Source organism: Macrotis lagotis, chromosome 2 (genome assembly GCF_037893015.1).
Source record: "Macrotis lagotis isolate mMagLag1 chromosome 2, bilby.v1.9.chrom.fasta, whole genome shotgun sequence".
Lineage (NCBI taxonomy): Eukaryota > Metazoa > Chordata > Mammalia > Peramelemorphia > Peramelidae > Macrotis > Macrotis lagotis.
The window spans coordinates 276,519,837-276,544,009 of NC_133659.1; the positions used below are offsets into that span (position 1 = coordinate 276,519,837).

The 24,173-nt window shown below is 35.1% G+C and overlaps 1 protein-coding gene across 2 annotated transcripts in view; it reads left to right on the plus strand.

Moving 5' to 3' along the window:
• Positions 1-24,173, plus strand: part of GRIP1 (glutamate receptor interacting protein 1) — a 739,827-nt gene that overhangs the window by 388,270 nt on the left and 327,384 nt on the right. Inside the window, exon 1 of one of the 2 annotated variants that reach the window (XM_074226202.1) lies at positions 13,338-13,585. The exons of the other annotated variant lie outside the window; for it this stretch is intronic. Within the exon in view, the coding sequence (XP_074082303.1) occupies positions 13,531-13,585 (55 nt within the window). The 5' untranslated portion in view covers positions 13,338-13,530. Of the gene's footprint in view, positions 1-13,337; positions 13,586-24,173 lie in introns of those variants that run through there. 2 annotated transcript variants of the gene reach the window in all.

Consider the following 24,173-nt stretch of genomic DNA (forward strand, 5'->3'; position numbering starts at 1 on the left):
CACTCTTCTCCAGAGTCACTGAAGTCTTTAGCAAGTCAGACATCATGCAAGATATATGGAGAGTGAGAAGAATGTAATCTTAGAGGTGACAACAGTAACCACTGGAATAGGGTGAGGATGGGGAAACTCAGGATTTGAACTGAATTTTAAAAGAAATCGGGTAAACTAAAAAGTGATGTGAGAGGAGAGAGCATTCCAGGCCAAAGGGACAGCCAATGGAAAGGTACAAAGATAGGACATGAAATATAATGTGAAAAAAGCAATAAATAAGTAAGAGTATTTGGATTATAGAATTTATAAAGAGAAGGAAAGTATAAATAATAGCCTGGAAAAGGTAGAAAGAGGTAAGGTAAGGGATAGGGAACCAATGGAATTACAGAAGGGGGAAAGAAGTTAACATTGACTAAGACTATTTAATAGTTGAAATACATTTCAAAATGTATAATGGAAATTTCCTAATTTCCCTTAACTACCTCATATTCCTAAATTCTGTCACATAATATTAAAACTTTCAAAAAAAACCCCAAAATAAAAAAATAAAACTTTCCTAATTTTTCTTGATATATACCTTTACATTTCAAAACACCATCATTCTGTGTAAAAATTGTCTGCATACTGGGAGGCTAATGTAGCAGAAAGAACACAAGATTTAGAGTCTGAAAACTTGAGTTTGGAAGTGCTAAGTATTTTTTCCTTACTGCCTGTGTGACCTTGGCCAAATCATCTTATTCTTCCTCATCCAAATAATGGTTCATACAAGACCCTGAGGTAATTGTTGGTAGATCTCTTCTAGTTCTAAGTTTTATCAAACTGCATACTATATGTACAAGAAAAGACTGATTGGAACAAGGGATATCAATGTAAGGCATTTTTTGGTAAGCAATATAAGATTTTTTTATTACATAAAAGGCTATGAACACGGGTTTTTTTTCACCTGAGTGTGATTTCTGCTGGAGAAATTCTAACTCTGTTTTATGGTCATGAGAGGTATTATCTAAACTAAATTGTACCACAAACCCCATTGCCATAACATTTTTCTGAGGATTGTCCCTAGGCAGTACCTAATTAATTTTTTATTTAACAAACATTTATCAAACTTCTTTTTAAAAGGTACTATCAGTAACCCAAAGATGAATAACCTTTCCTCAGAGGTTTACAATCTATAGGCATTATAGCCTAAGTATGAATTCTAGCTTCCACTAATGAACTGTTTGACCTTGGGCAATTCTTTAATCTTTCTCCTAAGCTTTGTTTTCTTTTATAAAATGAAGTTAGCCTGGATCATGAATCCTTAACCCAGCATGTATGGATAAATTTCAGGGGACCCATGAACTTGGGTGAAAAAAAAATTACATTTTTGTTTTCATTTATCTTTAGTTTCCTTTGCATTTAAAACTACTTTTCTGAAAGGATGTCTGTCCAAAGACTTTACCATTCTTCCAGGGTGGGGTGGGGGGCTGGGATTCAGGTCACAATTGTGGGTAAGAACCTTTGAGCTGGATGATCTTCTAAGGCATTTCTAGTTCTAAATCCTGTTGAAAGTCTCTAATATAAAGGAGGATATACTTGAACATTGAACTCAACCAGTAACTATTTATAGAATGCTATAGAGTGCTAGAGAAGTGGTTGAAAACAAGAAACTATTTATTGGAGTTCAGAATAAGGAAAGATCTCATCTAGCCAGAATGATCAAAGATTAATTCTGGACAAAGGACTTTGGAGCTGGTTCAAAGAAGGAGCAGAACTGTATCATGGACCCCTTTTTCTAAGGACTCATGTCCACATCCATGAATTATCTAACTGATATAAACCATATTAGCCTCAGCTTCCCCTGAACCCTCCACTTCAATATCATTTATTGCTTTAGGTTGATTTATTTTGGTTTATTCACTTACTAGGCCATAGATAAAAGCAATAGGCCTGGAGTCAAGAAGATGTGGTTCAAAACCAGCCTCAGACATTTCTAGCTGTGTGACTCTGGGCAAGTTACTTAACCTCTGTGTGTGTGTGTGTGTGTGTGTGTGTGTGTGTGTGTGTGTGTGTGTGTTTCAGTTTCCTCAAATATAAAATAGGGATAAAAATAGTATCTGCCTATCAGAATTGTTACGAGAATTAAGTGAGATTTTTTTTTTATTTTTTACACTTTATTTTTTTATTAAGGATATTATTTGAGTTTTACAATTTCCCCCCCAATCTTACTTCCCTCCCCCCACCACAGAAAGCAATCTGTCAGTCTTTACTTTGTTTCCATGTTGTGCATTGTTCTAAATTGAGTGTGATGAGAGAGAAATCATATCCTTAAGGAAGAGACAAAAAGTCTAAGAGATAACAAGATCAGACAATAAGCTATCTGGTTTTTTTTTCTAAATTAAAGGGAATAGTCCTTGAACTTTGTTCAAACTCCATGGGTCTTTATAAGTGAGACAATTTTTGTAAAGGACTTTGCAAATCTTAAATGCTAGCTATTTCTTCTCCTCCTTTTACTTCTCTTTTGCCTTCTTCTCCTCCTCCTCCTTCTCATTGTTGTCATGACCATAGTAGTCATTTATAGCCAACATTTAACCTTTTGCATCAGAACCAATCAGAAACACAAAATCTTTAAACCCATGTCTTCTCAATCCAATAAGAGCACACATTTCCTTGAGAGTCCATTATTCATATGATCTTCTATAGACAAGTCATTCTTTGGGCCTCTGTTTACTCATCATGAAAATGATCATATTGGGACAGATAATCTCTGAGGTCCATTCTGGCTCTATATCTAAAGACAGCATCTTGTATATTTATGTTCCCTAGCACAATGGCCTGAAACACATGCTCAATAATGTCCTTGTGAAATTTAGGTAAGTGTTTAAAAAACTTGTACATAGGCAGCCTCTTGTGTAATATTCCTTAGTCTACCATTCAGACCATCTTGTGACATTTCTTGGTCAACTTTTTTTTTTAGGTTTTTTTTTGCAAGGCAAATGGGATTAAGTGGCTTGCCCAAGGCCACACAGCTAGGTAATTATTAAGTGTCTGAGACTGGATTTGAACCCAGATACTCCTGACTCCAGGGCCGGTGCTTTATCCATTATGCCACCTAGCTGCCCCTCGGTCAACTTTTAATAGATGGCTACCTGTCTCGTACATTGAAACTTTCCCAAGGTTGTGATGGTATTTTACTGACTTTAAAAGCATTTCCTGTATTTTAAGGATCCTTTTGTGGAGTTGAGTTAGAGTCTCCTTTATTCTCCTCCTTCAGCCTTTTCATATCACAACACATTGGAGGTACAAAATCACTAAGTGCTTTTTAATCACCATAGATTTGCAAGAATATTTCCTAATGATGCTTCCTGAAGGGGATCATTACTTTTACAAAAATGTTTTCTATGAAGTATTTTTTTAAAATGAGCTAATGATTCCTGATATATCCTGTGAAATAGAATTCTTATCCTCTTTGTTAGCAAACTGTTTCTTTCTGTTGTGCCCAATGGCTACCATTGTCCAATGCTTGTATATTCAGAGACCATCCCTCTTTTTCATCCTCAGTCCTTGCCCAGGGTACTTAATCTTTTTGTGTCATGAATCCCCTTGACAATCTGGTGAACCCTTTATATGTAAAATGCATAAAGTAAAATATATAAGGTAACAATGGAAAACAATTATGTTAAAATAGTTATAAAATATTTTTCACAAAAAACACAAAAGTAAGGTTCATGGTCAGGTTAAGAATTCCTGATCTAATCTTACTTGGTTGTGATCAAGAAAAATGAAGCAGAGGGGTGGAAGCAAGAACTAGAAAATGCATGGAGTCCACAAGTATTTTTGAATACTATTACAGAAGCCAAAAATAAAATTGACCCAGGTGACAGTGAAAGGTTGGTGATTTTATTCAGAAACCATATAGGTTTGTCTGAAAAAAAAAACAGGTCACAATGACATTTATACATTTATACATTTTATATATTTTATTAGAAAATGCCCTAGAAGATTTTGAGAATTTTTATTTGCTATGAAATAAGAGGAAAATGAACTTATTACCATCATGTAAGTTAGAATATTCTCAAAGGAGTAGGAATATAATGGTTGAAATGCTGTGGTCCACTGATCACATCTCACCTTATTCACTTATTAATTGTCTAATAATCAAGTTATTTAAATCTCCCAGAGCCTCAGTTTCCTCCTTTAGATATCAAGAATTTTAGTTAATGCCTTATCTAATTATATAGAAAGAGACATGAAGATTTTAAAGACTTATCTATTACAAGTTAATAGTTTAATATCTAAGCGATGATATGTATATGAGAAGAAATACATTGTGGTAGTTCATGAAAATATTGTAAAGAAAGGGAAAAATGGTGATAGCTTAATAAATAAATGAACAAATCATGTCCAGCAATCATCTTTGAAAAAAAAATAGCCTACTAAATTAGTTGAAATAGTTAAGTTGGTAGATGCAGCTCCCTTTTAGCATTTTAATCAAACATCTTGAGAAAATCTGATGAGAAATTAAATTCACATAGATGAGTGTTGTCTTACAAATTAGTTGTTATCAAAGAGATTATAATAGTATGAGAAAGAGTATTGACTTCTTGAGACATTCCATTTTTATGCTACAATTTGTAAAATGCAGTCCCCAGATGTGTGAAGCCTTGTGCTTTATTTCTGAGTATGACCCATCCCACCCATTCTGGGGTTCTAGCTCCTGATTAGTGAGAATTCTCCATATCTAGGCTGACCCATATACCATCTTCATGTCCTTCCCATCACTCCTTTCCCACTTCTTTCAATTTTCCACCTCTGACCTGGAAACAGTAATAAAATTAACCCTACCATTCCTGGAAAAGAACATATTAATCGAATACTTTATGTTTCCATGTCCCATCCTTCTGACTTCCTGGACCCAAACAAAGTAATCAAAACTCAGAAGTGAAAGAGATTACAATATGTGTGTGTTTGTTTGTGTGTGTGTGTGTGTACAATTTGACAAGGGGGCCAAATGCTAATCCATAGCCAACAAATGTTTTATTGACTACCTAGTATATCAGGAAGTGTAGAGCAATGAATAATTAACTAGCCTTTGTGCCAGGAAGACTCTGGTTCAAGGGCTGCCTCTGATAAATTTTGGCTTGTGTGATCATAGGCAAATGTCTTTTTGCTTCAAGCAACTCAAGAGTATGAAATGAAGAGTAGTTGGAGATCTTGACTGATAGAGGGAGTTTATCATACCAAGGAAATGATGGTCCAATTCCTTCCTGCCCTCCCTTCCTCTGTCCCAAGATGGGCAAGGCACTCTGGATACCAACACCAAAATGAGACATCCCCTGTCCTCAAACATCTTACATTCATTTAGAGTTTTACAGAATATCTACAGATATGTGAATACAACAGATGGACACAACTATATAGGTAGTAATTTGGAAGAGGGGCTCTAAATATCAGGGAGAATAGAAAGGCTTCTTGAAGAGATGACCCATTAATGCTCTAGGATATGATAAGGGAAACAAGTTGGAATTATAAAATGAAAAAGTCTTCAAAGTGGAAAAGGGGTCTTGATTAAAATAGAAATAGAAATATTATATTATTTCACCCACTGTTAAATCAGTAACTATCAATCTAGTCTTCATTTCCAACCTATTTCTGTGTTTACATTAGAAACATTACAAGCAGATATGTGGAAAAGATAAGATCAGGGGATGTCTAGTAGTTCAATTCAGAATGATGAATGTGTGAAAGGAAATAATGTGAAATAAACTTGGAAAGTTTGTGACTAGATGATATAGGAACTTAAGTGCCAGGTCAAAATACTTGTATTTAATCTTTGATGCAGAAAGGAATTATTTCTATTTTTCATCAGAGTTCAAATTAGTAAGAATATTTTGACAACTGCATAAAGGAAAGTTTAGAGAGAAGAGAGGGAGATGAATGAGGAAGCCTTTATACCAATTCAGACAAGAGGTGATGAGGTACAAAATTTGAGTGGAATCAGTTTGAGTAGAGAGGAGGAGACTTGTGAGAGATTTTGTAAACAAAGTATCACTAAGACCTGAAAACTGATTGCATATGTGAAAATAAGGAAAAGAGAAAAATTGACTGGAGTTTTAAATTTGAATGACTAGGAGAATCATGGCATTGTCAATAGAAATGGGAAAGTAGAGGATGGGGCAGGATTTTTTTGGAGGGGGAATATAAATTCCATTTTGGACACATTAAGTCCAAGTCATCAATGTGGAAATATTGAGTAGTATTTGGAAATAAAGGACTGAATATTAAGGATTTTATTAAAGATAGGTGTATAGCTTTGGGAATTGAGGTAAGAACCATTCTAACTTTTTTTGTTTATTTTTTGTTTTCATTTGGAATTTATTTCATGGCACATAGTAGGAACTTAATAAATCCTTGCTGACTGACTAATTTATTTCTATGCAAAGCATTGGGTTTACCCATTTTCAAGGCAAAGAAAATAAAGAGAAATTGCCTATAAACTTTATTTTGTAAATGGAATAATTGTTAAGTGTTGGATATGCACAATTTAGAAAAATTCCATTGTTGAAAATTAATTTCTACTTATTTCTTACTTAAAGATGTTCTCATAACACTCATAAAAATGGGAGATAGGCATATAGGTTTATAACTATTGTTCTCTTATTCATAGTTTTTTATATTAACAAGAATGGAGATTTTTTTGTGTATCTTTGATATCTTTTTCATGAATATGTCAGTGTCTTCCAATTGTGTCACTTTCAATGCAAATCATATGTGTGTATATGTACATATGTGTACATATATGTATATATAGTAGCTTTAATTCCTTTTTTATGCAAGGCAATGGGGTTAAGTGATTTGCCCAAGGTCACAAAGCTAAGTAATTAAGTGTCTGAGGCTGGATTTGAACTCAGGTCCTCCTGACTTCAGGGCCAGTGCTCTATCCAATGTGCCACCTAGCTGCTCCAACTACTACTGGGTTTAATTCTACTGCTTTTTTGGTTTTCTCTGTTTTCATATCTAACTTTGCTATAAACTCCTTTGGGAATGTAATGCTGAGATCCAAGTGCTATGCCTTCATTTTCCTTGATAGAAAAAAAACTAGTTTATAGAATTTGTTTTTACAGTTCCCTTCCACCCCCGTTTTTTTCTATTTGTTGTTCTTCCTTTCACTTTTATCTTTGGACATCTTTAATGCTGCTTTTCTTGATTGAATTTTGCAAAGTTTTCTTTAAACTGTTTTCTCTGCTTTATGAAATGCTACTGCTCATAATCATCATCACCCTTCTTTATAAGATTTTATAGATTTTATAGTCTAACTTGATGTTGCCTTTGGCAGCATCTCTTTATCTCTCTCCTGTTAGATGTTTGTTAAGATGCTTTTTATGTCCTTATCATTGCTTAATTTATATTAGTTCAACTTAATGAAATTATTATGGCCAGTTTTGATGCCATTTCTATTGTCCATTTCTCATTTTTTATTTTGAATAACTTATTTGAATAATTCAATATTGAACAATTTTAATTATAAACTATACCTTTTTATTATTCTTTCTTATTGCTTTTTAAAAAAATCCTGATCTTAGTTTCAATTAGTAAGTGGTTTGATTATATATATACATATACATATACGTATACGTATATGTGTATGTATATATATATATATATATACACACACACACACACACACACACACACACACACACACAAAGCAACCAGTTGATAAGATGATTCCCAATCAGTAGCAATAACATGTTTCTCATACTGGTCTTTTTTCCCTTTTTTGAAAATATAGTCATTTTTTATTCTTTGTCATTATATTTAGTATTGGGTTCAGCATCATTTATTTTTTTTAGGTCTTTGCTAGGCAATGGGGTTAAGTGGCTTGCTCAAGGCCACACAGCTAGGTAATTATTAAGTGTCTGAGACCAGATTTGAACCCAGGTACTCCTGACTCCAGGGCCGGTGCTCCATCCACTGCGCCACCTAGCTGCCCCTTAGCATCATTCATTTTTAAAGAATTATTTGTAATGTTGAGATGAAAGGCTTCTATGTCCTTGGTCTACTTAATTTCTGTCACCTGAGCTGTATTTCATATAAATATTTGTGTCTGTATTCAGATATACATATATATGTTTATAATACCCCATTTTCAACTTTTCCTACTTTTTCATTTAAATCACCAGTTAATAAATTTTTTTTAATTAGTAGGGTATTAAAAAGTTCTTAGAATTTTTCTATCCTGATTTTTGTAGTAAGTTACAATTATTTTCATAAATATTTTCAAATATTATTAAAACTACAAAATATGTTGACCAAGTGCCCCTTAAGTAATGTTTCTTGTAGTGTCTGAGCATGGCATAAACCCCACATTGACAATTTCTTACTCCTTAATGAAGTAATGAAAGACATTTTTTCCATTAAGCTTCAAATTCATTTTTCTCTAATGGTTTTATATTTTCAAAAGAATAGCCACATTGGGGGCAGCTAGGTGGCACAGTGGATGGAGCACCGGCCCTGGAGTCAGGAGTACCTGAGTTCAAATCTGATATCAGACACTCAGACACCTAGCTGTGTGACCTTGGGCAAGCCACTTAACCCCATTGCCTTGCAAAAAAAAAAGAATATCCACATTGCAGTGATTCATTTCCTTTAACAATATATCCTGGTGTTCACTGCATCAGGTCTATGGGTGTCCCATAGTCAAGTTTAAGTTTATGTGATTCTTAGCATCTTCGACCTCCTTGTCTTCTGTTCTGTCACAGTTAAGTACAAAAATGGAACAGTGGCAGGGAAGGGCAGGGAGACACTAAACTGAAGACCATTTTTCCCTTTGTTTTCTGTGTTATCATGATATATATATCCTTCAAGAATCTTGGGTCATCTACATGTTACTATGAGGCAAGTGGAACTTTCCTATTAAGATATCACTGCCTTTTGGGACCTTTTCTTGCAAAGAAGAAATAGATTCAAAAACTCAGACAAGTATTTTGCCAGCATTTGAGCCTGGGACCAGAGGGATTTGGTGGGGGGTGGGGGGTGGGGGGGTGGGGGGTGGGCAAGAACACATTCAGTTTTGCTTTTGCCTGCCAAGAAGTATGAGGAAGAGGGGTGTCCCTTGGGGGGGATGAAGAGTATTCTGCTGACAGTTTTCACTGAAATAATTCAGTGAGGGAGAGCCAAGATGACAGGAGATAAGAGAAGACAACAAGAAGTGTCCTGGTTTCCTGCCTTTTCTGGAAGAGGGGAAGCTATAGGGTAACTGTATCTCCATGATCTCCCTCGGGCTGTGCCTTAAGATCACACACACACACACACACACACACACACACACACACACAGACACACACACACACACACACACACACACACACACACACACACACACACACACACACACACACACACACACACACACACACACACACACACACACACACACACACACACACACTGGCAGTCACTGTGCCTGAGGAGAAGAAAATATTCCCCTAAGGGATTAGTCATTGGGCAGAAGGTAGGCTACATCTCCTGTCAGAAAAATGGAACAGAACAGTTCTAAGGCTCTTTCTTGGAGCCAGAGGATGTAGCAAATGAAAAGGGGACATTCTCTGAGAGGCAGGTATTTGATCATTGTAGCCCTAGGGAAGAAACAAATCAGATCTGAGTATACATAAGAGAGAGATGGTGATAGTTTCCCATGTGATTTTGAGCTTCATTCAAATAGACATTAATGAAATGGAGTAAGGTGGTGATGTTACACTGGTAGGATTCTCCTAATGGTACCTGACAGCTGCATATTCTGGGCATCTGTATTATGAGAAAGATGTTAGATTAGAAGGAAGATCTTAAAGGAAGTTAACTATAAATATTTATCTCTTTGGCTAACCCAATTCCCTGGCACTAAAGGGCATCCTTATTTAAAGATTTAAAAAAAGGAGAATGAGATTTGGAATGACCTAATAGAAAAAGAGATTGAAATTCAGAAAGAGATTTACATGAACAGAAGTATCAGGATTTCATTTGACATTATCAAATATTTTTTAACATAGTTAGACCACTGAGTAGTGGTGGTGCATTATTTAGGACATCCTAAGAATCTTATCATCATCAATACCCTATAGAAAGAAAATGAAAACCTAGACTATCCAATTATGTTCACATGTAGACTTATTTATTTGAACTAAAATAGAACACAATCATTTTGATGCCAATAGATTGAGTTTTTTTTTGTTTGAATCAATATGGAGTTTGTGAATGAATTGGAGAAAGCTCTGTCATTAAATTTGGAATTTAAGAAGTTATTTTAGATGCTATCTCTAAGGTTTTACTGCATTGGAGTGAAATTATATGAATAATTCATGTAGTTCTAAAAATAATAATCAAATATTCAAGACAATGATATATTGTTCACCAGAGTTAATTGGGAATTTTTTTCTGAAATAATCAACTTTATGGTTTTCTGATTCTTGGTGCTAACTTTAAGCAAAGAGCCAAGGATTTTGATGAGAGGTGTAAAACAAATGTTAGTTTGCTATTGAATAAAGTGAGTGGGATGATATCGACAGACAAAGAAGTGTGCACAACCCTCTTGTCATTTTGTGAATGGATTGTGAAGGATTTATTAATTTGCTCTTCTCTCTACTGGAGCTCATGCTTAAAAATATCTGGCATGTTGCAAGGCTCTGTAGAACAAGGAGTAAGGTCAAGAGAGGTGGCCACTTGTTTTGGAAGGGAGATGCCAAGGTACATTAAAAATGTAAATATTAACTTTAATTTATTTTTCCTCCTGGTAGCCTTAGAAACAGTCTTAACTGTGATTCTTTCTAGAATGGCCTTTTAGTGGAGTGTGTGATGAAGGGGGAACATCAATCCATCTGTCTGAGATTCTCTTCTGTCCCTGCACATTCTCCTTCTCTCTTCCCCCTCCTCCCCCTTTGCATTTTATCTGTAATCCAGCACCTTCCTGGTTGAGTATATTTGTAAATGTCAAATAGATCTTTTTGATTCTAGAGAAGCAAGTTCATCTTAAAGGGGGGGAAAGTATTATTTTTTCTACTGCTTCCAAATTAACAGTTCCTGTTTTTTTTAAAGTTTTTAAAATAATTTAATGATTTTTAAAATTATTTTGATTGTACTTATTACTACTGCTATTATTACTGTTTAAGGAGATACTGTATAGGATATATATTCATCCATATATATGTGTATATATATACACACACATATACCTATATTCACACACATGTATGTATATATCTGATATGTTGCAATTGTAGGAGTAAGGTTAGAAAGGAGATACAAAGATAATTAAATTGCAAAATATTATGGGGGCAGCTAGGTGGTACAATGGATAGAGCACTGACCCTGGAGTCAGGAGTACCTGAGTTCAAATGTGACCTCAGACACTTAATAATTGCCTTGGGCAAGTTACTTAACCCCATTGCCTTAAATAAATAAAAATAAATAAATTAAAATGCAAATATCAACTTTGCTATATATTTAAATATATATGTATTATACTTAATATATATTTACATATAAAAACACAATCTTACACACACACACATATACACTGTTCAAGGAGATATTGTATAGTATACTTCTATTTATACACACACACACACATATATACACAAACATGCACATGGCATGTTGCAAGACTGTAGAAGGAGGAGTAAGGTCAAGAAAAGTGGACAATTGTTTTAGAAGGGAGATAACAGTACATTAAAATGCAAATATTAACTTTGCTATATATTTAAGTATATATTATATTTGATATTTAATAAATATATATATTTATATATAAAAACACAAATATAAACACATATACATACATACACTGTTTAAGGAGGTACTGTATAGGATATCTATCTATCTCTATCTCTATCTATCTATATCTTTGTCTATCTATATATCTGGCATGTTGCAAGACTGTTGAACAAACATACACATGGCATGTTGCAAGACTGTAGAAGAAGGAGTAAGGTCAAGAATGATGGGCAACTGTTTTAGAAGTGAAATACCAAGGCACATTAAAAGGGCAGATATTAGCTTTGCTATATATTTAAATATGTGTATTATACTTAATTATATTTATATAAATAAAATCCTATATACACATGTATATATACATATATATACTGTTCAAGGAAATATTGTATAGTATACATATATTTATATATATATATATACACACATATACACAAACATACACATGGCATGTTACAAGACTGTAGAAGAAGGAGTAAGGTCAAGAAAAGTGGACAATTGTTTTAGAAGGGAGATAACGGTACATTAAAAATGCAAATATTAACTTTTCTATATATTTAAGTATATATTTGATTATTTAATAAATATATATTTATATATAAAAACACAAACCTACACACATCATACATACATGCATGCATACATACATGCATGCACATACATACACTGTTTAAAGAGATACCTTATAGGATATCTATCTATCTATCTGGCATGTTGCAAAACTATTGAACAAGGAGTAAAGTCAAGAATGATGGCCAATTGTTTTAGAAAGGAAATACCAAGGTATGTTAACTTTGCTATATATTTAAATATGTTTTTACTATATTTAGTAAATATATATTTATATATAAAACATGAACCTACACACATACATACCTACATACATACACTGTTTAAGAGTGTATATCTATATCTATATTTCTATCTATATCTATCTCTATATTTATATCTCTATATCTATATCTATTTTTATCTCTATCATCTCTATCTCTATCATTTCTGCCTCTATCTGTCTCTGTCTCTGTCTCTGTCTCTGTCTCTGTCTCTTTCTCTGTCTCTGTCTCTGTCTCTATCTCTATATATTGGCATGTTGCAAGGCTGTAGGAGTAAGGTCAAGAGAGGTGGCCACTTGTTTCAGAAGGGAGATACCAAGGTATGTTAAAAAAGGCAAACAGTACCTTTTGTCCTCTATTTCGATATAGTGATGCTTACTCTATATTTCTAGATAGAAACACAAACATGCACACACACGCACGCATGCACACATGCCTATGCCTTTCCTAAAGTCAGCCTGGGAGCATTTCGACCTGCATCATCTGTTTAAGAAGCAGCAGAAAGGGGAGGGAGTGGGGCGGGGACAGGCTGGGACGGGGGAAGTCTGAATTTGCTCAGACCCTCTCCGGCTCCCCGCCTGGAGAGCCTCCCGAGCAGCTCCGGGGCGCGCGGTGGCTCTCTCTCCGGGCTAGCCGGGGCTCCCGGGCGCCGTCCCCTGCGCCGGCGTCGGTTCCGAGCCGCCGCGCTGCTGCAGTTCGGGCCGCCCGACTTTCGGAAGGCGTCGCGGTCCTGCGGGGAAGGGAGCGGGAGTTGTGGCAGTGAACGACATCGCCACGCCGGCTGACACCGAGCTGATCCCTGCATCAGCCGAGAGGAGTTGGGCTTTGTCCCTCCCCGCTGGGACTCCCTGCCTCCTGCTATGTGCGCCCGGGATTCAGCTGCTCCTGCCGCAGCCGGACTAGCAGAAAGAGCCCAGAGTGGACTTGCCCCCTGAAGGCTGGCTGGCCGCGAGCAAGAATGATAGCTGTCTCCTTTAAATGCCGCTGTCAGATTCTGAGGAGGCTTACTAAAGGTTCGTGCTCGTCCCTCGGTGTTCCGTTCTTTTTTTTTTATTCCTTCTCTGACTCCTTTGCAGCATTCCGTATACACAGCCCGTTGGGTTTTACTTTCCGATGTGCCTGCTTTAGCAATTTATTGTCAGCCAACAAAAGAACTCCCCGAACATTCTTCTTCTACCTCAATCTCCAGCCAGGTAGGGGGCTGCTTTGCTCCCCAGCCCTTCTATGATCCCCAGGCTGTGGGCACTGTGGCGATCACAAAGCTTGGTGGTGTTTTTTAAATGACTTCATTCATTGCATAAAAGGAGAATTGGGTTGCACTCTGAGGCTGAAGTTATTATGGGCTCCCTTTATTTTTCCATGCCTGTTACCCGGCTAGTAGAAGTCATACATGTCTTGGAGCCTCCTGTACTATTCCTTACTAAAGGCTGCCGGTAGAGTCAGAATCTTCCCAACTGACCAGTTCATTGAATGATTGTTTCATGTTTTTAATATTTACCATTCCTTAGGGCTTCCCTCCATTTACAGTGCTCTAATATTTTAAAAATACTGGAATTACTGGCAGAGGAATTTAGTCATTTCAATTGTTCTGGTCCTTAATGGTAATGGAGCAGGCTGGGGTTCATTCATGATGGGGTGGGGGGGTTTAAGCAATGTAAAATTGTTTTCTTACATTGTCATTACTATTATAGACTGGTTTTCTCTTTTAAAAAGTTTAAAATATCCAGAATATCTTCTTCCTTCAAAATCTCACCACCCCCCATCATCTTGCCTTTTCATATATATGCTGTTAGAAAATAAGAGAACAGTTTTTGAAATCCCAGTTTTAAATGCTGTCACTCACTATTCCTTTTCTACAGATGAAAATTTATTGGAAAAACTTTGCTCTTGCAGCCAGATTGTGACTGCAAATGTCTGTGCTTTTAGACCTGTTATATGCTGTAGTGCCAAGTAATTAATGAATGTAATTATACTCGAGAAGCTGTGAACCTATAAATATGTTAATAGGCACTATTTCTATCAGTTTAGCTTGACACATCAGAGTTCTTTGATCACCAGCAATGCAGTTGAAAATGCAATTAATATTTTATTTGGCAGGAGAATGAGTGTGAAACAAATAGTGAGCCATAGATCTTGATTCAGTAAATGGGAGAGACAATAAAGACTGGAGCCAGCTTAACTGTTCTAATGGATCTGCAAGTTGTTTAGAAGGGAGTTTGAGTCCTTTAAAAGGCACTTTGGGTGAAATATGGGAAAAATGTTTAGTCTATGGCAGTAGGTTCTATCTTTGAAATTTATCACACAATATTGTTCAAATATCCCATTTCTTATTTTGAACATTTTTTTAAAAAATAAAGATCCTTCATTTTGTTTTGTCTTCATCCTCATACTAGAAGCAAGTCTTTAAAAAAGTCAATTTTTTACTCAATTTTAGCATATAAGCAGTTATTTAATTGTGAAAGGCACTGACAGTCTTACATATAACTGTCTCAGGAATAATCAATATTTCTGCATTTATACATCTAAAATTATTTTACATTTCTACAGAGTGAAGTGGAAACAGATAATTCTCAGTTCTTTGTATTTTTTTAAACTTTCTCCAGTTGTCCAATCATATGGAAACATTGATCTTTTTCACTGGGAGAAAGTGTGATTTAAATGTGTTTACTAGTATATCTACTAACAGTCTAGGGGGAAAAAAAGAATTAATATTGATAGTTTCTTTGTAGATGATGGTTGGCATTGTTCTTTAAAAATCTTTATCCCTTATGTTTCTAACTTGGTGTTTACTTTAAGACTTTGAATTAACAATTTAATAAATGTCCAAGAGGAATCCATTAGTAATAGCTCCTTCACTATTATGATATCCCCCTCCCCCTTCTTTACTGTATATGTATTTGAATACCATATATTGAAAGGGTGTGTCTTGTGTATGACTTAGCTACATAGACTCATGCAATCTTAAGTTCAAATCCAACTAAAGCTTGTTATTCTAAAATAGATAAGTTGAGTTCCTGTTGTTTCATCCTTTGTGAACCTTTATAGTAGATCTTTAATATGAGTATAATAAAAACCAATGGCCCCTTTTAAAGATAGATAGGTGGTTTATGAACTGAAATGTCCCCTGTCTCAGAATCTTTTCAGGTGGGGAAAATGATAAACTAGAAAAATTGATTTTAATTGATGAGTGGAATTCTCTTTAATCTTTTTGGGAATGAGGGTATAATATTAGACCCCTTCCTTCCCTCCCTCCTTAGAAACACAAATTTCAATTCTAACTCGAGTCTTTATTTAAAAACAACCACCAAAGACACACTCCCATGGATGCTTCATTTTAAAATTTTTTCTTGTTTTTACGAGATGGTTATCACTTGCCTCAGAATACAGTAATTGCAACATCATTTCAGTACTTTAAAAAGGGATGAATGAAAAATATTAACAATTAAAATAAGTCTACTTTCTCCCAAGGGGAAAAACAATTGTGGGATTTTTACTTAAGTGTGCAGATGTGAATTTCTTGTTCCACAATCCTAAATTGAGGCCATTATACAATTAGATGAAGTATGCATGTCTTTAAAAAAAAAAGAACAAATTTTTATTTAGATTATTACTCAGTGATAAACATACTTTTTTAAAAAAATCACCAATATGAAAGTTTACAATATTTTTAGGCTTATAAAATATTGATTGAACCACAAAGCACCTCAGACCATACTCTAGAAAACAAGCCCCCCATATTGTGATGTGTGCATATTTCCAGGAGGAACTTAGCAGTGCCAGACTGGAGAATAGGATCTTTTTTTCCCATTTGAGTTTCAGGTGACTTTCTCATTTAGAGTTTGCCTCCTCAGTCTCCTACAAAATGGAACCAAAAAGAAGAAAATAGCTTTTCTTCCAAAGGGCTTTTCCTCATTCTAAATGTTATTATGAATAATATTGTGAATTTCATATCATTAAAAGGATGCAATGCTTCAGTCATTTAGTGACTTAAAATTTTATTACAAAAATTGAGTTTGTATTTAGGTTTTCCAAACTGTGAGTTCCTAACTTTACACTGATAGTCAGTGTATAGTATTGGTGGTATTGGGTATAGATCTTTTTTTCATTTTAGATAATATTTGATACAGACTGCTCATAGTAGCCCATAGACATAGATATATCAAATACTCGAATGGTCCATTAGAGTCCTGTCCTCTTATCTCCTAGGACCTGATGTCTGAAATCCTAATTTGAAAAACTCTTAGTTTGGAATTATCCATAAGTCCACTTTTAGGATCTCCTCTCACAGACTTTTGCAAGCCCCTGTCTACCATTGACACACATCTCTGTAGGAACTCTACCAGTGTCTTAGGCACTGCTGGTCTTAGAAAGCACATTCTCAGCAACTCTAGTCTCTGAACTGTTATTGTAAAAGAAAATAGAAAACAGTATGATGTCTAGGAACCTGATATCTAGGAACTTAAGACCAACTGGGCAAGCATATATTATTTTACCAAAACTTTCCCTACTCCTAAGGAGAGGGAGGAAGAGAAAAATACCATTATTTTCCACCTCCCCCCCAAAACTAAAGCGGTACTCTGATCTGGAAGACCAAGGTAGAGAGTTTGTGGAAAAAGGACTCACTTGAGTCTTAATTCACTTTGGGAAAAGGCTAGCTCATTTGATAAGAATCTGCTCCCCTGACTTTGTCACCCATCACCTCCTCACTAGGAATCAATCAAGAACTCATTCAGAAAGTTACCAGACTGCCAGCCGTACCTCCTTGGGAGGAACCCCTCAGAAAAAAGACCACACTGTAATTTCATCAAGCTGATTGGAAAACTCATCAAACTGATCAGAAATTCTGCTAATCGTTCCCCTTCCCCAACTTAACACATTTATTTTGCATTCTCTATTTCAGCCTCTGGTTCTTAATGCTTTATGCCATCTGACTCTAACCTCCTTTCATGGCTTATTTCACATGATTTTTTTTTCTTCCTTTCAAAAAATATTTTAAAATAATGTATCAGAAACATTTTATTTTTTTCCTCCCTTTTATTTTCCTCCCTCCCACCTCACAGAATGAAAATAAAACCACCTTTGTCAACAACCATGCCTAGTCAAGTAAAATAAAATTCCCACATTGGGCATGTTCAAAAAATTGAATGGCTCTATTTGAATACTGAATTCATTATCTCTCTGATAGGAAATGGGTAACCCTTGGAATGTAGTTGGTTATTACACTGGCCAGATTGTTTATACAATGTTGTTATTATATGATTTGTTCTCCTGGTTATGCTAAATCCACTCTTCATCAATTCTTATAAGTCTTTTCTAGGTTTCTCTGAAATAGTCCTTTGCATCCTTTCTTACTACTCAATAACAGTGTTCCATTAAACCATATTCTGTTCCATTATTTTCCAGTTAATGGGCATCACCCTAATTTCTTCTTCTCTGCAACCACAAACAGTTCACCCACACATGTACATACACACATATGCACTCAGAAGAGTATTGTAATGATAATTCTGGGTCAATGTGTATGCAAAGTTTAATTAATTTTTGTGGGGGGAGGGAAGATCTAAATGGCTTTCCAGAATTGCTAAACCAGTTCACATTCCATAAGAAATACAAGAATATGTTTGTTCTCCTCCAACAGTCTCAATATTTGTCATTTTTGCTTTTTGTTATTTTTACTTTATGTTAATTTTTAACAATATGATGTACATGCCTTTACACACTCTAAATAAGCCAACCTGACTTTTTTTTTTGGTCTTTACACACTACTCTATTTATCTTCCTTTGTATATTGTATCTTCATATTGGACTGAACTCCCTCTTCATATCCACCTGACAGAATCCTTGTTTTTTGTTGATGTTGTCCAGTCATGTCTGACTTTTCATGATCCCATTTGGGGTTCTCTTGTCAAAGATATTAGTGTCTTGCCATTTCTACCTCCAGTTCATTTTACAGATTAAGAAACTGAGGCAAACAGGATTAAGTGACTCATCCAGGGTCCCATCACTAATAAGTGTTTGAATCTGGATTTGAATTCAGTTCTTCTTAATTCTAGTCCCAGCATTCTATCTACTGGACCACTTAGCTCACCAATAGAATCCTTTGCTTCCTTCAATTCTCAATGAGACCTCTACCAATCTCCCCTAGTTTCTAGTGCTCTTAATCCTGAAAATTCCTTTAGATATTTGCTTTGCATATATTTTGTATTTACTTATTTGTGTGGATGTAGTCTCCCATACCCCTTGATGAAAATGTAACCTTCTTGAGAGCTAAGACTTTATTTTTATATTCATAGCAATTAATACAATGTCTAAATTAATGTAGGTTTAATAATTTCCTATTGAATGAATTAATAAATGGAGCCTGAGTTTTTTCACTAATCAAAAAAGTTTTTATTTGTAGATATAATGATTTTCTAGAATAGATGTCACTATAGAGTAGCTGAGGGTTTTTGTTTTTGTCATTTCCCCATGTCCATCATGCACACCTCTTTTGTTTCTCTTCTTCCTTTATTCTTTTCTTTTCCTACTTTCTTTTTATCTCCTTTTTTCCTTACCTGGACCATAACACCACTAATTGGGCAACTCGGTAGTAAAGTGGATAAAACCCTAGGCCTAGAGTCAGGAAGACTTGAGTTCAAAATCCAGTCTCACATACTAGCTGTGTGATTTTGGGTAAGTAACTTACCCTTTGTTGGACTTATTTTCTTTATGTGTAAAATGGGGGTAATATAGTGGTATCTTAGAGGATTGTCATGAGTATCAAGTGAGATATTTGTAAAGGGCTTAGCAATGCCTGTCATATAATAGGCTTATATAAATCCCTATTTCTTACTCCCCTTCACCTAGTGGCACTAAGGGTTAAAAAGATTGTTGACTATCTGTTTCATCATTCATCTAAGCAGTTAGAGATTGGATTGTTGCTATTCACCAAGTTATAAAATCATTGACATTGACTCTCTAAGTAACAGTCAGAAGTTATAGAATCGAGTCCCTTGCCTAAAGGAAAAAGTGTTATGTTATTCAGGATAATTATCAATACTATTCTTAAATATCTCAAAGAAGGACAATCTTAAAGCAACTCTGGTAACCTAGTATTTGAAAGTCTTTCTTGTCAGGACATTATCCCTTTTATTTAATTGAAATTTTCTCCAAATATTCTATAAAAGTTTCTTGTTTTCTTAGGAAAATGGAGAAAATTCACTATTTCTTTCTAATCATGATAACTTTTGATCTTAAAAAAGTGAAGTCTCCATGAAACAACTGACCAGAATCCCTCTTTTCTATTTTTGTAAATATCATTCAGGTGTGCATTTTGATTTCTCTTCTTATGATATTCCCCAATTTAAAATCTGGTTCCTTTTTTTCAGTTTCTCATATGTTTGTGCCTCCTCACTGTCGAGTCGCCATCCTCCTCGAAAGGCCAGTCATTCATTTCAGAATTGATCATTACTAGTCTTTTAAATACCCTCTTTCTCTGTATCTTCATAGCTCTTTCTCACCCTTCCCTGAATTCTTCTGTCAGTTTGCACAGTCTCATCACTTTTTTATAGTCCCCTCAATCTGAAACAGCTTTACTGTATCTCTCTACCTCATTAACTTTCCATCCCTTTTCAAATTTCACCTGAAAACATATCCTTTCTCCCTTGCCTTTACCTCTTAATTTCTTTCCACCTAAGCTAGTGTTTGTCATTCCAGTCAGTATTCTACTTAAGGTACCATTTATTTAAAAGACATTGTACAAAATAAAGTTGTCTTATTTTGTTGGATTGTGATCTGTCAGCAGGATGTAGGTCATATTGCTTACAAATGGAGCTGCCCTTATTTAAAATAGTAGAAGATTACAACCTGATCCCACCTGATAGGGTGTTTGTGCTTTTTTTTATAGTGTGCATGAGTTTAAAGTACCATTCACCTGCCTTCTAGGGTTTAGATAGACATATTTCCAGCTGTGTCATTGCCCATTATTGACCTAATTGCCAGACAGTATTCCAAATCTTCCATTTTAAGGAAGTGAATGCTAACAATGCTTTGTGGTTCAGTAGAAAGAGTGTTGGATTTGGAATCAAAGGGGGCCTTGAATTCTGGCTTGGCTAGTCATTGTCTGGAGTACTTCTCTTAAGCTCTCTTGGCCTCAATTTACCTCTCAAGTTGGGAACCTTTCAAGTTGGGAAATCCTCTCTTCTAAATTTCAACTTCTAACACTCTAAGAGATTTTCTACAAGCCTTGGAGTTCTATAGAAACGTGGGCTGTTACTATGATACCATTTACATTATTCTTCAGATATCTGAAAGCTTTTTCTTATAAGGGTTTACATTTTGGGTATTGGTATATTTTACTTCTGGTACTTTCTCTAGATGGAATTTACATCATATATATTTCAACTATTCCTGAAGTTCAGGTTTTTTTTTTATGGTGGAGAAAATCTATTGTTATAACCCATGGACCATTGTTCAATAGTGATATTTAGTGAAGAGCTCAAAACCTTCTGATATTGCTAGAAGTGGTGAGAGTAAGAGGCAGATACATTTTCAGCAGGAGAATAACATGATTACCCAGCCAAGAAATGAAATTAAAGTCATTATGGAATCTTCTTTATAATCTTTTAGGAGGAAAAGATATATAGATGTTAAGAATACCAACTACAGAATTTGACCAATTGTTTTTAATACCACCACTAACTAAGGTTTCATCCCTTTTTTCCCTAGGGGTTTTGAGAAACCTTAAAATAATTCATTTAGAAACTAACCAGAATGTTGAAAATGTCACTTCATTTAATGTGACAAAAATCACTAAGATTTAAAAGAACTTAAATGTAAGAATTAAACTTTTTCAACTTATAAGACTTTTGGAGTTGCTATCAATCAAATGATACCTAAAACAATCCAATATAACTCTTATTAAGCACTAAGTGCTAAGGATCATAGGAATATAAATTTGGAGTTAGAATCTTACAAAATCATCTTGTCCAACTCCCTCTTTTTATAGTTGAGGCAAGAGAGATTTAATGACTTGCACTGTTGGTGTCAAAGATGAGATTTATTCTCAGAGTTAAAGGTTAAGAATTCTTAACCCCAAGGACCTTACGTTTTTTTGTAATGAATCAAAATTTAGTTTTTAAAATAGTCTTTTTGTGAAAGTGGAGAAAGATACTGCATCAGGGGAACTACAAGTAACCAGCCAATGCTAAGGAGTCTATGTTTCCATATCTAATCTATTTATCTTACCCTTTCTCCTCTTCCCTTTTGTTAGCATTAAATTGTCAAGTATTTTTAAAAATATTTTAAGAAGGAGAAGAGCTGTATAATTTCTTCTTTTCAAAATTTATTTATTTTTACAAGCATTTAGCAGATCTTTACCATTGCTCTTCCCCAAATGATCAATTTTTGAAAAGAACTCATTAGCAAATATGCATAATACAGCAAAACAAATTCCACATTAACTATATCCTTAAATATATGACTCATTATGCATTTTAATAGACAATTTATCCTTTATCAAAGACTTAAATAAGGCAAAAAGAGAAATAGTTTGTTTTTTCATAAATGTTCCCTCCCACTAGTGTTCACTGAAAGCTATAATTAAAGTCCACCAGGCAGCCCTTGGTTGGTCAAGAGAATGTAAAAAAAGACAATGAGGATTTAGTTTGACTCAAATCATTGGGGAAGGAGTATAGGAATAGGAAAATCCAAAGTCAGCAAACAAAGACCAAGGCTGGCATGGGGAAGAAATCCAATGTTGATAAATGCAGTTATTTGATAGGACAAAGAATTGCTGCTAGGGGTTCCTGTCTCCTTTACTTTCAATTGTTCCTGTTCCCTGCCTTTGGGCACACTGTGGGAACTTGGGCATCAACCCAGAGAGGAGGCACAAACAATAAATGTTCTTCTCCAATTACTAACCAGGGACTCCAGCAACACTGAGAACAAGAAACACTGTGTTTATTACCTTGAATTCCTAGAAGTATGTAACTTGACCTTTCCATGAGAAAGAGAAAAACCTGTTGTTGGAGAAAACAATATAAAGATGAGACAGAAGCTTTATTACTTTTCGAGCTTTTTGAACCCCCTACATTCAGTTAAAATTTCTTGACCCCAGTTAAAGGACAGGATTAAAAATGTCTTGTAGTGAATAATTTAAGCTAGGTTATTAAATAATTATGTGTAATCACTAAAAAGATAGGCATGGTGTTTTAAATATAAATGTAAAATTCACAGGAAATATTACCTATATTCACAAAACCCTTGTGCCTTTTCACACATATTCTCAATAACATGGAATGGTCCCTGACCTCAAGAATCTTGCATTCTAATGGGTGGGAGACTGCTTATATAAATCAGCACTTATGAGATAAATAGTCAATAGAAGGTAACCTTGGTGTGGCAGAAGCAAATAGTACATATGAATTTTGTTAATATAGGACAGAGGTAGAAAATTAATTCCCATTTTTGTAGTAAAAACTCATAAAATTTCTCCCCTCCCCCACCTTCCACATATGTACACACTTTTTCAGAAAGGTGTGGAACTGTGATTACAAAAGTATTGGTAGCTTCAATATATATTTCTAGTGAATTGAGTCACTAAGTTAAATGACTTCTAAGAACACACAATCTCTAGGTATCAGACATTCAAAAAGTTTTTATTTTGGGTTAACCAATGTGTTGTGGATTGGAGATAAAAGTGCAAACAATTCATATTTATAATGAGCTTTTTTTCCTAATAAAGGAGACATCCGTGATGGACTGCACATGCACAGATATGTGACATATGTTATGTGACATATAGATGTTCATAGATATCTATATGTGCATAGCCTAGGTATGTGCATGTGTGTATTTGTTGTATGTGTTTGACCTGATTAGACCTATGCTTTAGGAAAGTCAATTTAGTGACTGAATGAGGATGGGTTGGGGTGGAGAGAATTTGACACAGGTAGACCCACCAGAAGCTATTGCAGTTATCTTTCTGGGTGGGAGGGAGGACACTAGCAGCTGGGATAATGAGGGAAAGTTTTATGCAGATGATGGTTCCTGGACTGTATCTTAAAGGAAGATGGGGCTCAATGAGATGGAGGTAAGAAGGAAGTGCATTTCACACTTGGAGAATTTGCCAGTGCAAAGTACAAAGCAAGGAGAAGGGGTGATTTGGGTAAAGTAAGAATACAGAGGTCAGTTGATTACAGAGTATGGGAGAGGGTAAAATGTCCAGCAAGATTAGTAAGACTTTCAAAGCTAAATATTATCCTATAAAGCTTGTATTTGATTTTAAAGTCAATAGGGAACCAGTGGAGTTGATCAAGGAGGTGAGTGACATGGTCCTTAAGTGTAGATCTGGCCATATTTTCTTTATAGTCTTATATCTTCATCTGCAAAAAATTTACAAATCAATTATTGAAACAAGGATGTAGAAAACATTCTGATTTCTTATTTTTAGGAACATTGAAAAATACTGAAATTCCAAAGGGTGACTTTCGTGTAATGACCTCTTGGTAACCATTTAATGTTAATCTATGAGACTTCAGCCCAGATTGTCAATGGATTATTTACTTTGTAGAGTATTGATTAAGATTTCTATGGAGGAGGATTGTAGACTACTAATAGCAA